This window comes from Peromyscus californicus, unplaced genomic scaffold, assembly GCF_007827085.1.
Source record: "Peromyscus californicus insignis strain IS unplaced genomic scaffold, ASM782708v3 Scaffold_21__1_contigs__length_65335640, whole genome shotgun sequence".
Lineage (NCBI taxonomy): Eukaryota > Metazoa > Chordata > Mammalia > Rodentia > Cricetidae > Peromyscus > Peromyscus californicus.
Window position 1 is genome coordinate 11,998,476 of NW_026294514.1, and position 16,190 is coordinate 12,014,665.

The following is a 16,190-nucleotide window of genomic DNA, read 5'->3' on the forward strand; positions in this document are numbered from 1 at the left end:
TTCAAAGGTAATTTCACAAACCCCCACAAGCAGGATGCCTTCTTGTGGAAAATGGAAGTTGCTTTGAGAATTTTCGAGTAGGAAGGTATGGGATTCTTATATTTATAGAAGGGAATGTGGGTTTTAAAGAGTTAAAAATGATTTTTCCCACTTGGGTCCCAAAAGAACTGCAATAGACTATTGTTCTTTCAGCAGCACAGCAATCTCCAGGCACAATCCACCCCCTCTACCACTTATGCAGGAAGAGGGGGCTACTCGATATCACGTCTTAAGCCAGGCATTACCTGCTGCTGTAGCTGTGAGCCACATATGACCACAGAGCCTAGAAACTAGCTTAGTGTAGACTGCCGTGCACTATGTGTGCTGAATCCACACCACATTTTAAAGATGGCTTGGTGAGTAACTTTTTATTCACATGATGAGAATGGTAATATTTTGGTATATTGGGTTGCGGCTAACTATAACTAAAATTAACTTTACGTAAGTATCCTCCTGTGGTGATATTTTATTTGTATTCTAACACATAAAACTTATCTGGGGATCAGAGGACAGAGCCAGCCACTAGATTAGACATAGAGGCCAGACAGTGGTGGCCCACACCTTTAATCCTAGCATTTGGGAGGCAGAGATCCATCCAGATCTCTGTGAGTTCAAGGCCACATTGAGAACAGAGCCAGGCATGGTGGCACACGCCTTTAATCCCAGCACTTGAGATCTCATATCTTTGCTTGGGAAAGACATGCCTTTAACCCCAGGAAGTGATGGCAGGAAGCAGAAAGGTACATAAGGCATGAGGACCAGGAACTAGAAGCTTTTTAGCAGCAGTTCAACTGAGACCCTCGGGGGTGAGGACTCAGAGGCTTTCGATCTGAGGATTCATGGAAACAGGGTTGGCTGAGGAGTTGGCGAGGTGAGGTTGGCTGTGGTTTGTTCTGCTTCTCTAGTCTTTCAGTTTCCACCCCAATACGTAGCACTGGGTTTTTTATTAATAAGATCACTTAGCAATTCATCTTACATCCTCCAATGACCTAAGGTCCTCCAATCAAACCTCTCCCAAAGGCTTAATACCACACCCATGCATTGGGGACCAAGCTTCCAACACATGAAATTTGGGGGTAAGAGCCACATGTAAAGCCATAGCCACCAATTTCACTTTGGTAAATATGAGTACTAGAATTTTTTTTTACCTTTTAGAGGTTATGTTTGGTTTTGTTTGTTTTGTTTCTTAAGATGGGGTATATGTCCCTCCACATAGCCCTAGGTGTACTGGAACTCACTATGTAGACCACGTGGGCCTCAAATTCAGAGATCTGACTGCCTCTGCCTCCCTAGTACTGTGATTAAAGGTGTGTGCCACCTCACTTGGCCCAGTACTTGGAATTTTAAGAACATGTGTGGCTTCCACTCGTGGTTTTCTGTGGGGCTGTTGTTGCTTCTGTGCACAATCCCATATAGATCTTGACTTCAGGAGAAAAGGTCAAGACTGAGAGATGTTGGCACGTGTGGTGATTTGGAGGCTGTAAGGAGCCAACGAAGGAGCGCAAATTTTTAATTGCTTAAAAAAAAAATCTTTCCCAAGGTCCAAACTTCAGGAAGGAGAGGGAACTAGAAAGGAAGAGAGGAGCCCTAACACCTTATACACCCCTCACGCGGTCTTCCTCCCGGACCCCTTCCAGTGACCCCGCCCACGCCTTCCTTCCTGTCATTTCATTCGTCCTCTGGGAAAGCCCCGCCCCCACCCCACCCTCACCCCCACCCCCACCCGTTTACCTGTTCAGCTCAGCCTAGCGGCTGCATTCAAAACACCCACTACATGCAGCAAGGCATTGCGCTAGGCTGAGACAGCCACAGTAAACAACGCACGTTCATGCTCCCAGGAATCCAACGTCTAGCAAAGGACAGGCACAGAAACAGGGATTCCTACACAAACCCTCCATCACTGGGAACTACACACTCAGGTGGCGCAAAGATGACGTGTGTGAGCTGTTTACCCATCCTTTGTCCCCAACTGGATGGCAGACTCCCTGAGAGCAGGCGGCATGTTCTGTTTCTCTTGCTCCTATCATTGAACTTTATAAAATGGCCAACTAAAGTGGTTGGGGTTCCTAGCTTTGAAATCAGATGATTGGGTTCAAATCCCAGCTGAGCCACTCACTACATCTTCAAAAGAAAGAAAACACCTGCATGCTTGTATCCCTCTGAGTAGGAAATGAACTTGGGTTTAACAGTGGTTATCACTGTACTGGCTCATACTGAACAAACATTTTGAGGATCATTATATTGGCCATCTTGTTATGCCCCCCAAAAGGCTCTAGCTTCTACCCTTATGTGTTCTGATTTTCTTAACCTCAACTTCATAACGGAGAACTGATTGAAGGAAGAATTTTAACTGAGTCACGGTAGCAAGCAGGGACAGATGCATGGGTTTGGCCAGGACGCCACATAAATACTGGCCCATTATCTCAATATGGTGTCAGCTGAAATTTCTCTACGCCACCATACTTGTACAAACCTGAGTTGATGAAAACAGATGCTAAAACGCATGTGAAAGATGTTTAATATAGTCTCAACTAAAGGTGTACCAAGCCAATCACAATTGGATTACGGGGTGTGTGTGTGTGTGTGTTGAGATGCCTATACACATTTTATTTAATTCTTATATGTACCTTTCAAATGGTGACCAGGCATTGACACAGATAATCATAACGAAACCTCCACCTCCTGGGACTTAGAACTATAACGACATAAGGTTGAAAGGAAAGTGACGTAGGAAGAAGGCACCAGAGTAGACAGGGCCCAGTGCAGTCCTCCTGAAGGTGACAGAGAAAACATCAGCTAACGGGTGACAGTGAGACAGGGGGATGAGAGGGAAAGGAGTCCCAGTGGCGGGAAGCTAGAGCAGACGCAGGGCAGAAGAGAAAAGCATCAGGCTGTCTTAGAACACCGAGAGGGGAGAGTGCGCAGAGGGAAATCCTCAGAGTAAACCAGGACAGCAGCCTGAACTCCCCCCACACGGTCATAAACGTAAATTCGCTTCTTCCCCCGGGGCAGGCGGGCCTTTGGAGGTAATGTGATCATGGGAATGACATACTCAAGGATGTAACCCGACAGATAGACGCTATAGCATGAATTAGCTTGAGAGCAAACAGTTGGGAGCTGCCGTGATAGTTAAGAGGTGACAAAGACTTAGCTGGGTAGAGCTAATGGCATTTGAAGGCGAGGCAGGGTCACACAGTACCTGCCACTCTATGGAGAGCGGCTGAGAATCCAGGCGCATCCAAGGTGGTGCTCTGGATGAGTGGGAAGGCCGTCCTGCCTCTCACAGCAATAGGCAGCCGGGAAATCCTTCAAAGGAGAGTGGCGAATTCGCTTTTAGGCTTGCAGCCGAGTAATCGGTTAGTCAAAGGATTTTGCTAACAAGCGATTATCTCAGGACTGACTGGAGAGCAGATTTATGAGTCAGACAGATTTGTGAGTCATTAGTGCAAACTAGCAATTAGAATGGTGAAAATAGATAACATTCACCTGTGGGTGAAATCGTAAAGAGAGGAGAAAGAGAAGAAAAAGGGAAGGAGAGGTGAAGAGGAAAGAGAAAGGAGTGAGCCAGGTGGGCTTCATGGGGGCACCTGGCGGGCAGGCAGACCTGAGGCGGGAGTGGCAAAGGGCAGGCTCAGCCTTTGATGTAGAGGTCCCCAGGTCCTGTGCACCCTGGACATGAGCACACCCAACCACAACTCTGAGCAGAGCAAACTACTGGCCTGAAAACCACACCGCCATAACCCCTCCCAGATGAAGGTGCCCCAGACTCCAAGAGGCCTCTGCCCCCATGCCCCCCAAATCCAGCCGTGCTGCCTGGTTCTTTCCTTCCCTGACCCACACTCACTTCCACAGTCACTGTTACAACAAGGGTGGGAATGGAGGCCTTTGTGGACAAGGAAAGGCACTTAGGAGACCGAGGCAAGAGGATGGCCATGAGTTAGAGGTCAACTTAAACCATATAATGAGGTCCGGGTCATCCTGGGCTACACGACAAGCCCTTATCAAAGGAGGAGGAAAAGAATACAAAAGAAGGAGGGAGGGAAGAGGGGAAGAGGGGACCAAGGAAAGGATGGCGGGTGGGTGGGCCTCGAGGGCCTCCTGTTGACCTGGGAGAAAAGACACGCAGGGATCCCAACACCCACCTGACGGCCACCGTGAGCCTGGTGACTGCTGCTCACTGGGCCCTGGTTGAAGCAAAGAGTGGTTTTGATCCAGGTGCGCCGTGCCCAAGCTCTGCCTCGAGCCAGGAAATCTGCACTTGTGAGGCTGGTGAACCCTGGCACCCCCGACAGGCAAGGCTCAGGTTTGCCCTGAATGCTCCCACTTGACAATCTGTAAGCTCGGGTCCCAGGAGGGATGTGCTAGTGTTCTGTTTTAACCCCCTCCCACCAGACAGATTTTGTTTTTCACCCACCTGCGGCGAGTGGGGGCTTGGGGGCGGGAGAGGGGGGAACCCTGGGTAAATCTCATAGGAATCTGTGTTTTGACATGATACATATGAACAGGTGCGTAGTTGACTTTGCAGCAATGTGTGTCTAAGTCCACTGATGCAAAGATCTGCTTTTCCAACCGCAGCGACGAAACAATGTTGCTATCTTTGAAACAGAGCAGAGTCAAAACCCTGCTCGTGTCGGATGAGGACTGGATCACCAGCAGCCAGCCTCCCAGGACAGTGGATTTGCTACTGCAAAAGGGCTGTGCTGCTTTCAGGGTGGGGGTTTACAGGGAAGGAAGGCTGAACCTAGGATCAGGCAAAGAGGTGCATCGGGAGAGGCCCAGGAGCTGCTGGCCAGCACAGGTACCTGGATGCATTGCTAGAATTCCTTAGACACTGAGCCCTGTAGCAGCAGATCTGTGTGTGTTTTACAGCCTTGAAAATCAGTGTCCCGATTACATCCCACTCACTTTCCAAAGCAGCAGAACAGAAATTTGCAAAACTAGAACTCCACGCCCCACCTTGAAAGTATCAAGAGCGAGTGGTGTGGAGCAGACATCAAAATTCTGCTGTTGTCACACTTTCTTCAGCAGCACACAGAGAAAATCCTGCTCTTGCGTGTGTGCAACAAGGTCACTATCATCTGTTATCCATCATCTGTCTCTCATCTCCATCCAACATCATCTGCCATCTACTCACCTCTCACCTGCCTCTCTGTTGACCCACCAACTCCAGCCTCTGTGGAGGTCAATTCTTTGTCTTACTCCTTTGCATGACATATAAAGGAAACATTTAAAGAAATAAAATGGCTTTTAAACTAATTACGCTACAACAATGTCAGCTTACACTTTTGATTTATTGGGAACCAACAAGAATTGAAGGGAATTGTGGGGATTTCTATTTTGTAGAACAAAGGTGAATTCACATCTCTGGTCAATTTTGACTTGCTGAATTTAATGAAGTCCATCTGTAAACTTTCTTTTACTTGGATAAAAGATTGTTTAAGACAACACCTGATGACGTAAGTGTTAAGTTTCAAACCCAGGACAAACAGCTGAGGTGCCCATTTAACAGATCAAAGCAGACCTGACTTCCAGGTTCTCCCAGCATCCCTCAGTCCCTACCTATTACAGGGTATGGTGGCATACCCAGTCCCTTACCCAGAACTCTTCAGCCCAGAGGCTGCTCTTCCCCCAGAAGCTCTTCCTATATAATCCAGACATTTTGGTTACCTGCCCCTTTTGTACCTTTGGCCTCCTGGCTGCTGCACCTGGTTCCTCTTTCTCCTCTCTCCCTTCCCTGCCCCCTCTCCCCACATGGTGCATCTCAATCTGGTCATGTCCACTCTGGACTCTCGCGGATGTTCCTGCCTCTGACTGTGTCTCCCTTTTATGTGCAATCAACTTTTTCTCCGCCGTACCTGTGAGCAGTCCTGGCCTTCCTCTCCTGTTTTCATCCACTAAGTAGAAGTTCTGTTTCCCTCTGCGGTCATCTTTTCTTCTCTTACTGCACCTTTAATACCTCTTCTGTTCCCACTTGACACTAGCTGCTGCTTTTTAAAGGTTACATCTTTTTGAAACCGAAAGAGGTGACTTTTTCATGTCAGATTGCTTTCATACTGAGTTTTATTTCTGCTTCCTTTAGCAAAAACCCACCAAAATAAAAAAGCCCCGCTTTAAACTTGCAAACATCTTTCTTGGTGGGGTGTGGGGCAGGTCACTGAATTCTGTGGGTGAGCCCTTCACTTGGCAGGCCCTTTTTGAAGAGGTTGTCTACATTTTCATCAATCACCACGCGCAAATGGGATGAGTGTGACGTGCGTAGGGAGTACTCTCTGGCTCTCAGTTGCTTTTCTGTTTCAATTTTGATGAACATTTACTTCCACTCACACTGAAGAACTTCTGCTTCTGGGCTGGTTACAGTTTGCCTAAGTTAATAAGACCTCATATCACCAAAGTCACGGACCCGGAGAGAAGATTAACTGTGGAGAAAGCGTATCTTTCCATTATTTGACCACGGGGATGCCCTGTGTCTGGGGTTCTATGTGGAGAAAGTGCATCTTTGACCATGGGGATGCCCTGTGTCTGTGGTTCTATGTGGAGAAAGTGCATCTTTGACCATGGGGATACCGTGTCTGGGGTTGTATGTGGAGAAAGTGCATCTTTGACCATGTGGATGCCCTGCATCTGCAGTTCTATCTAAAAACACTCCATCGGTTCTCTCCAGAGGAGCCAGTAGTGTGTACATTTTGTCTCTGCTTTATTATTATGTCAAAGAGCTAGATTTTTTTTAAATCCAAAGTTACTTAATTCCTGTTGAGAAAGAGAGAACATATTCTTATACAAGTTAAGCAAATAATTTGTGATAAATAAATAGGTTAAATGTCTTTTTGAATAAGAAACTATTTTGCCACCAATTAGTTATATGAGTTGTTTTAGGTGGGTTTTTTCTTTTGTTTTTTTTTTGTTGTTTTGTTTTTTTTTTTTTTTTTTTTTTTTTTTTTTGGTTTTTCGAGACAGGGTTTCTCTGTGTAGCTTTGCGCCTTTCCTGGAACTCGCTTTGGAGACTAGGCTGGCCTCGAACTCACAGAGATCCGCCTGGCTCTGCCTCCTGAGTGCTGGGATTAAAGGCGTGCGCCACCACCGCCCGGCTTTTCTTTTGTTTTTAAATTTTATTTATTTATTTATTTTTACTTTTCTTTTTAGGTTCCACACGAGGATTCTAAATGCTGTAAGCCATGGTCCATCCCAGTTGCCTAATGCCTGGGGTTCAAGCACAAAAGCAGATATTCAGATGGATTTAAAGCTTCAGCAGGTTACTAGTATAAACATCTGTGTCTAAAATACATAGAAAATTGGGGGCAATTCTTAAATTTTCATATTTACAAAATACCTTGTAATCTTTGATCACTCACGCGCACTATAAGCAATGATGTTTGTGGAGCTCCAGCCAAAGATGATGCTTAATTCGATATAATAAAGAGCACTTTCCACTGTGTGAAGAATTTCTATGCTGAGTGTACAGAGAAAATGAATGTCTAGTCTAGGCATATGTTCCTGGAAAAAAAAAAAAACAGAGAAATAAGCAGGATTCTGTGGCTGTTTTCCTACAGTTTCTGAAGTTCCTGACTTAAGATGTGTAAACCGACTTCGTCTTATTTATCACTCTGGATTAAATGTAGAGTTTAGGAACTGACAGTCTCTGGTGACTATGAAATGAGTGCTCACTTATTTAATGCACAAGTTTGTTGGAAAATCATTTGATTTTTTTTCTAAGGCTCTCAGTTACCAAAGATTCAATGAGATGCTACATATGGTGGCGTTGCCTCCAAGATGAGCCACGGGAGGAGAATTTGAGGGCACTGTGGAAGCAGCTTTGGGATGCCAAAGCTGTGGTGGCATCTGGCTTCCCCAAAACAAATCTGTGTTGAGGTGAAAGGCCCAAATAACTGCAATCAGTGTGTCCCTGAGTTAAGTTCGGAGGGCATGAGCACTTCATATTTTGATATTTAGAGCCTATTTAAAATTGTCCAGTCTGGAATATTCTAGCATGTGAATAACCCACAGTTTTTATTGTTACAAAAGTTTTGTTGGTTGTGACTTTCAATGGGCTGATTTTATACATGGCATTCTCTTAAGGACAACCCAATAAGTCCTGAGTCCCACTCATTCCTCCTCTCCATTTTGGGATGCCTCTCCTTCCTACATCCACCACTTACAACACACGGACAGCTTGTGTGAGGGCCAAGTGAACAGACAGAAGGATGGCAGACAGTTCATACACTACATGCTCTCAGAACTTCCTGTTAGAAACTCAGTAATTAAAAACCGCATGGCCATAACAGGACCACATCACTTCCCAGTTAAAAAGCATTTCACATCTTCCACTCCCTTGGAGTCTCAAACCACACCCGAACGTTTGCCTCAGTATTCTTAATCTCGATCTGTAATTTGTATTGACCCATTAATTACAGTTGTCCATTTCTTGAAGGACGGCACTGTGCCTGTATTTCACGAGCATTCCACAGCTAGACAAACCTTGCAGAAGTAAATACTATCCAGCTGATGGCCAAGAAGTTAAGAGCTCCCAGGACAAAAGCATCAACATTTGATGACAGAAGAGCTCTTAGACAGGAAGGACTAGGAAAGTGAGTTCCAGGAAGGGCTTCTATAAGAGCCCAGGTGTGGTGGTTTGAATGAAAATGCTCCCCATAGGCACTATTAGGAGTGTGTAGAGGGGCTACAGATCCGATAGATATCCTGGTGGTCAGAAGCCAAGGAATACCTATAGCTCTTAAGGGAAAGGTATCTAACGGAAGTGTTACAGCTCTGTTCCAGTGGGGGGACTGTTTCTCCAGCAACGTGTTACAGTCCTTCCTCTGGCAAAGGTTTCCCTAACGCAAGTGTAACAACTCTGCTCCAGCAGGGGAGGGCTTCCCCAGTCAGGTGGTTATAGTTCTGCTCTGCTTTGAGAAATGTTACAGCTCGGCTCAGCTCCCCCTGAGTGTAACAACTCTGCTCCAGCAAGGGAAAGTTTCCCCAGCCAAAGTGTTAGAGTTCTGCTCTGCTAAGGGAAAGTTTTCCAGCCTAAGTGTAGCAGCTCTCTCTGCTCCACTTCATCAAAATGTTACAGATCTGCTTTCTTCTGGCAAAAGTTGTTACAGCTCTGCTCCACTCCACTCTGGGAAAAGAAAGTTGTTGGAACCAACCTCACTTAAAAGATTTATTGGGAGGGAGGAATCCAGGAGAGTGGCTGCCTCTGCCAGGGTGAAAAAGGCATCTCCAAACAACAGGTATATAGGGTTTCTTAGGGGCTGAGCTTTCCAGAGTAAAGATTTTCAGGGTGGAGATTGGTAGGATCTCAAGTCCTGAGCTTGGAACAAGCTCAGAGATTGGTTGAATTTCATGCTCAGGGATTGGTTGATTTTCATGTTCTGGGATTGGTTGGATTTCAAGTCCTGAGTTGGTTAGGGGCGGGGTGTGTTTCCTTGGCTCTGGTCTCAGGGCCAGGGTGTTCTTTCACTGGCCCTTTGTATCCTACAGTGTGGCCATGTTGGAGGAGGTGTGGCCTTGTTGGAGGAAGTGTGTCTCTGAAGGTGGGCTTTGAGGTTTCAGATGCTCAAGCCAGGGCCAGTGTCACTCTCTCTACCCACTTACCTTCAGATCTGGATGTAGAGCTCTCAACTACTTCTCCAGCACCATGTCTGCCCGCATACCGCCTTGCTTCCCGCCATGATGACAATGGACTAAACCTCTGACACTGTAAGCTAGCCCCCAATTAATTGTTTTCCTTTATAAGAGCTGCTGTGGTCATGATGTCTCTTCATAGCAATAAAACCCTAAGACTCCAGGAAAAGAATACACCAGGAAATATTCAAGCGTTATCTAAACATTAGCCCTTCACTTACATGTCTTACACACTGTCTTGCATATACATGACTTCATTTACACATCTTACATACATACAGTCCTGCATATACATGCCTTCATTATTTTTAAAGATTTATTTTAACTGTGTGTGTGGTGGGGAATGTGTGCATATGAGCCAGGTAGCCATGGAGGCCTGAGATATCAAATCCCCCTGAAGCTAGAATTACAAATCAATATGGGCTCCCTGAAGCAGATGCTTGGAAGGGAACTTGGGTTCTCTGCAAATGTCTTCATGCTTTGTAATGGCCATATTACTTTTCATGTTATCTATACAGGGCACTGAACAAATCTTCCCATTCCAGTGTGTTTGTCCACTGCTGATTTGATAATACCTAAGTACAATTCTCTGGGGATAAAGTTGGACATTATGGCTCTTAATCCTACTTTCATTTGAACTTTCTCACGTCTTAATCACAATTATTAGGTATTTGTATACTCAGATGTGCAAAGAAAATATTGGCCTTGTTAATCAATGTTTTAGCGTGATTATTTTCTGAATAGTTGTTTGCTTTTGTCTTCAGGAACAGATATATTCCTGGTTTCTTCCTTGATTTTTTTTTATATTTTTCTGCCTTTTGTTGTGAATATTTGGTTTTCTTTTTGAAATCATTGGGTTTAATAAAAATATTTAAACCTACTACATTTCAGGGGCTGGAGAGATGGTTCAGCGGTGAAGAGCACTGGCTGCTCTTGCAGAGGACCCAGATTTGGTTCCCAACACCCACATGGTGGTTCACAACCACCTGTAACTCCAGTTCCAGTGTCTCTAATGCCCTCTTCTGGTCTTTGGGGGCACAATACATACATGATACAAATATATGCATGCAGATAAAACATTCATATCCACAAAATAAAAATAAATTAATTAGTTAATTAACTTTAAAAAGAACTATTTAATTCACCCAGAATATAATAGTAATTGAGTCTTACAGATTTCTGAAACAAGATTTTTGTCCTCTTGTCTTTTGTTTGTTTGGTTTGGGTTTTGACACAGGATCTTACTGTGTAGCCCAAACTAGCCTTGAATTAAAAATCTTTCTTCCTGGACTGGAGAGATGGTTCAGCAGTTAAGGGCACTGACTGCTCTTCCAGAGGTCCTGAGTTCAATTCCCAGCACCCATATGGTGGCTCACAACCATCTGTAATGAGATCTGGTGCCCTCTTCTGGCCTGCAGGGAAACATGCAGGCAGAACACTGTATACATAATAAATAAATATTTTTTTAAAAAAAAAAATTTAAAAAAACTTTCTTCCTTAGCTCCCTGATTGCTAGAATCACAGGCATGCACCACCCTTTCTTATATCTTAAACTTTAGTTTCCACCCCACACCCTAGTTTGTTTTTACTTCATTTTTTTCCTTTTAAACAACTCTTTGTGAGTACGATGGAACGGCACTAGAAATTTAATGTAAAACCAACAAACAAGACATACAACCGCAGATATCTTTTAGAACAAAATTTCTATCTATTTAGGCTTAGAGAAGGCATGAAAACAGAAAATAAAGTTTAGATAGAAATGACACAGTTGATAACACCTCTGTTGCCAGAGTGTTCCTTTAGTCAACTTACTATTCAATTCTTTATGTCTCAGTTTACCTGATCTGTAGATGAAGACAATGTTAGTACCTACCTTAAACGTTTTGAGAATTAAATGAACTAATGCCTAGACAGTGCCTGGTGCACAAGCACATGGTGAAAACGAACTCTTCCTGCTGTTGTGGGTGGGCATCCTCGCCGCTGCGCAGTCAAGGAGTGCACAGACCTGCACAGAGTACAGACACGGGACGCTTGTGTTGACTCAGCCAATTATCGCACAGCTAACGTAAAGCAGGCATCCAGACATGTGAAAAGCAAATTAGAAACCAAGACTTCAGTAGCAACCAATGGTTAGGAATCTCACGTGTCAAGACTCTTCGGTCAGAGAGAATGTAAGCAAAAGCTGAGACCTGCAATAGCGTAGGAGTCCTGAAGAAAATGAACTCACAGCAGAGACTCGAGTCAACATGGACTATCCAGAAGAGGCTCCAGGAAAGAAGAAGGAAACTGAGAGCTAACATCCTAAAATCTTTACCACAAATGTCTCACGTTAGTATGGATTCAGTCATTCATTTCTAAAGATACCAGTTTATAAAATCATAAGTGAGATATTTAGACAGTCATAAGTGAGGTGTTGTTTTGGCCACTGGAGATATGTGATGAATCATGCAGACGAAGACCCAGTCCCTAAAGTGGTTATCATCTGAAGGAGAGATTGACATTGTCTAGATTGCCCTACAAATGTCACTGCAAGCTTTGTCAACTGCTAAGAAGGAAACGTGGAAGGGGTCAATGAAGAGGATGGTGGGGGACTTTCAGATCTGGAGGTCAGAGAGATAAGTCTTGGAGAAGGTAACGAGTAATGCCATGCCCTGCAGAATGGGAAGGGTCTGGCTAGATAAAGAACCGAGGTAGATGGTGTCAGGGACCGGCGTGCTCAGGGTCCATTGACAGGAGATGCAGATGTGGTAAAGGCACTGAGAAGCCTGTGTAAGGATCATGGTTAGGATGGAGAGCCAGCCTACACAAGGACAAAGCCAGACCCCTAAAACAAATCACAGACGGTATTTCGGCAACTAAGTGTGTTGGGGTTGAGTGTGAAGGACTAGTAAGGAATACAGATGTCCATCAAGGTATCTTTCAACCCAGTCATTACAATCAAGATCACGGCAAGTCCAACCAAAAGCAAAGATCCCTTTACCTTATCAGGTCCTGAAAGGCTCATTCCCAGGGTGTTGTATATGCGCAACGGCACCCACGCCAGAGGTCAGCAGAACATTCATTTAAATCCACCTTATTTGAATCTCACTTGGATAGAAGGGAGTCACGAGTCGCACACATCCAGCCATAGGAATGTTTGTGGGAAGGACAAAGGGGTTAAACCTCAGGAGACAAGAACCTGGAGACGTGTTCCCGAAACTATAAACAATTAGTGGTGCAGGGGTGGGAGGGGCGCCCTTGAAGCCAGGACAATTAGGAAATAAAAGAGTTGGACAGAAGACAAATTAGTGTAGCAATTTTATTTCAAGTAAAGCTGAGGATTTGGGCTTAAGCCTATGGATAAGCATGGCCTCAAAGATTTCACCACGGGACTAAGCCTGTCCCAGTTACCCATGGCTCTGCGGTGGACTGTTTAGCAGACAATAATGGCAGAAGGTGAAGGGGTCGTACTGCGACCCTCTTGGACTCTCAACACTTTTGATTTTGTAGGTCCCTAGCTCTCCTCCTGCCCCCACAAATAAAAAACCCTAAAAATTCTATCTCGTGGCTTCACTGGTAACAAGGCAAATGTAATCCAAGAAAGTCTATGTCATAATTTTGTGCTGACTTTAAAAGATCAGAAAAGATTTTCATGGACCCTAAAAGTCATGTCAGACCCTCAAAAAGCGTGTCAGCCCTGTAGAAGGCTGCCAGGAACAGAAGGTGGGGATCTGGGGAGAAGAGAGGGATCTCAACTGCCTGTGGAGTCCTCTCATGAAAACTTGACAGGCGGCCTCTTACAAGCACTCTGGAGCTCCAAGAAGTATCCAGCCTAGATCAGATTCCTAAACCTACAGATTCTTGCTCATTCTAATCTGATTATGGGGCCCAGAATAATTCTAATTTGATTATGGAACCCCAGAATAATTCTAATTTGATTATGGAACCCCAGAATAATGTCTCCATGTTTCCCAAACTCTGCATCTCTTGAAGAGCGCTCACTGAAATCGAATGCATTGTTCATGGTAACACCCCTAACACCACCTGCCAAATCCTCAGCATGGGGAGGATAACCCCCACCAGGACAAAGAAACAAGGTTCAACCCCACCCACAACAGAGGAGCTCAAGAAATCCTGCACATTCAAGACGTGATTGCAGGGTTCACATGCTGGGAGTAAGCAGGGTGCCACCGTTGTTACAAGCTTGAACGAACAGGCCTGGGGCTCGGGAAGGGTGCTGTCCTGTTCAGCCTTCCAGAAGAGCTAGTGTTCTATACGTAGGCATTTCTGGTCACCAGAGGAGCACCGCCATCCTGTCTGCTTGAAACAAGCTTTGAAATTGCCTGGCTTTGAAATTGCTAACACATCTCGGCGGGGTTGTGCGATGCGTCACACACACACACACACACACACACACACACACACACACACACACACACACACAAATTGTGCTCCATCGGTGGCAAGTCTGAGCCAACCCAGCCAATGACTAGAAGTCTCCAAGCTCAGACCCTCACCCTGACATTTAAAAAACTTCAATAGTTTCTGTTTCACGCACCATGGAAACCTCATGTGTAGATGATCCGAGCACTCGGAAGAAAGTGAGAATCATTCTGTCTCACTGAGCAGTTAAGGAAGCAGGCTGTGTGAAAGTATAAGGAATTTCGGAGGTCACAGGCGTGGGCATGCAATACACATAACTCATTGAGTGCCTCCGATTCTTTATAAAGTAAGGATGCTATTCCCATTTCAAGGGTTAATAAAGATTAAATGAAGTAGCATAGGGAGACATCTGGCCTGGTATATGCTTGAATACTGAATAGAGGTTAGTTTCTGTGCAGGTATAAGTACACATACACACACACACACACACACACACACACACACACACACACATACATATACATATACTTATGTATGTATATATACATTCCATCTCAGGCCCTATTCTGCCATGTGCAGGGCCCCAGTTCCATACAACTGGAAAGAAAACCAGCAGAACAGAAATTCCACAGCAGGCTCGGGATGATGGCAGTGGCGAGGACATCTGTCTGAGGCACTCTCTCTGGGCATCCTGTCCAGTGTCACTGCCAAAGGCCTTAAAGGCTTGTTTGGCCTGAGCCTGCCTGTTGTAACCCCTGCTCTGGAGTTGGGAGGGGCAGCATGCTCTCCTGACCTCACAGGGTAGGCAAGGAAGTTTTGGGGAGAGTACATGGCCTAGCAATCTACAGTGTTCTCCTGCTACATAGAAATAGTGTTTTTTTTTTCCTTTGTGCATTACAATCCCCAAGGAGTTTGTGCTAATACAATTGATAATCTGATGATTAATTAAATTGGCATCTTTGTTATCCTCTAGATTCCTGTATTCCACTGACATCCACCCTTGGAACTCAGAAAGGCACCTTACGCTGTATAGATCCAAGAAAGAATTTTGTGATCCTTTTCCCTTAATCCCCGGGCTGTCCACTCACCCCACTCCCGGCTTCCCGTCTCAGCCACCGGCACTGCCTCACCTAGCTGTTTATGCTGAGACCTCTCATCTACTTTTTACCCCGTTCTTATCTAATCTGTCAACTGGTCCAGTTGGATATGTCCCCAAATTTCATACAAAAGATGTACTCTTCTCTCCACACTTACCTCTGTGCCTACCACCTCACACCACAGTCTGGTGCCACCTCTAGCCTGGGGTATGCAGAAACGGCTTCAGATCGGTCTCAATAGTACTAGTAATGATCTTTCTCTATACGTTAGAATAATAGAATTTTCACTTTAAAGTTTCTTTATGGGCATGAATATCTCTCTGTTGTGTCATGTATGTATGGGTGCCCACAGAGGCCAGAAGAATACACCCAATCTCCTGGAGCTCCTCTGGAGTTATAAGTGGTTGTGAGCCTCCTCATATAGTATCCAAGCTTGGGTCTTCTAGAAGTGTAACAAGTACTATTAATCTCTGAGCCAATTGTCCAGCTTCACTTTTTTTAAGACAGGGTCTCATGAATCCCAGGCTGACTTTGAATTCACCACGTAGTAGAGGTTGACCTTGAACTCCTGATCTTCTGCCTCCACCTCCTGAGTGCTGGGATTGCAGGAATCTGTCACCACAGTCAGTTTATACAGTGCTGGAGACCAAATTCAATGCTTCATGCATGCTAGGCAGGCGCTCTACAAACTGAGCCCCAGCTCCAGACCAAGGATGGCTGAATTCAAATCATGCTGTGTTGTATCCTACATGGAAACTTCCTGGGGCGTTCCTTCCCACCTAGTTTCAAACCTTTGTCTCACCCCTGCATCTCTGTCTCACCTCTGCATCTCAGCCTCACCCCTGCATCTCTGCCTCACCACTGCATCTCTGTCTCACTCCTGCATCTCTGTCTCACTCCTGCATCTCTGTCTCACCCCTGCATCTCTGCCTCACCCCTGCATCTCTGCCTCACCCCTGCATCTCTGTCTCACCCCTGCATCTCTGCCTCACCCCTGCATCTCTGCCTCACCCCTGCATCTCTGCCTCACCCCTGCCTCTCTGCCTTACCCCTGCATCTCTGCCTCACCCC

At 45.3% G+C, this 16,190-nt stretch overlaps 1 protein-coding gene across 2 annotated transcripts in view; it reads left to right on the plus strand.

Annotated features, from left to right (window-relative positions):
- LOC128117541 (aldehyde oxidase 3) overlaps positions 1-10,372 on the plus strand; it is a 91,821-nt gene extending 81,449 nt beyond the window's left edge. For both annotated transcript variants that reach the window (XM_052749506.1, XM_052749507.1), the window contains one exon: positions 7,180-10,372. In XM_052749506.1, the coding sequence (XP_052605466.1) occupies positions 7,180-7,233 (54 nt within the window). In that variant the 3' untranslated portion in view covers positions 7,234-10,372. The remainder of the gene's footprint in view (positions 1-7,179) is intronic.
- Positions 10,373-16,190: the final 5,818 nt, after the last annotated feature.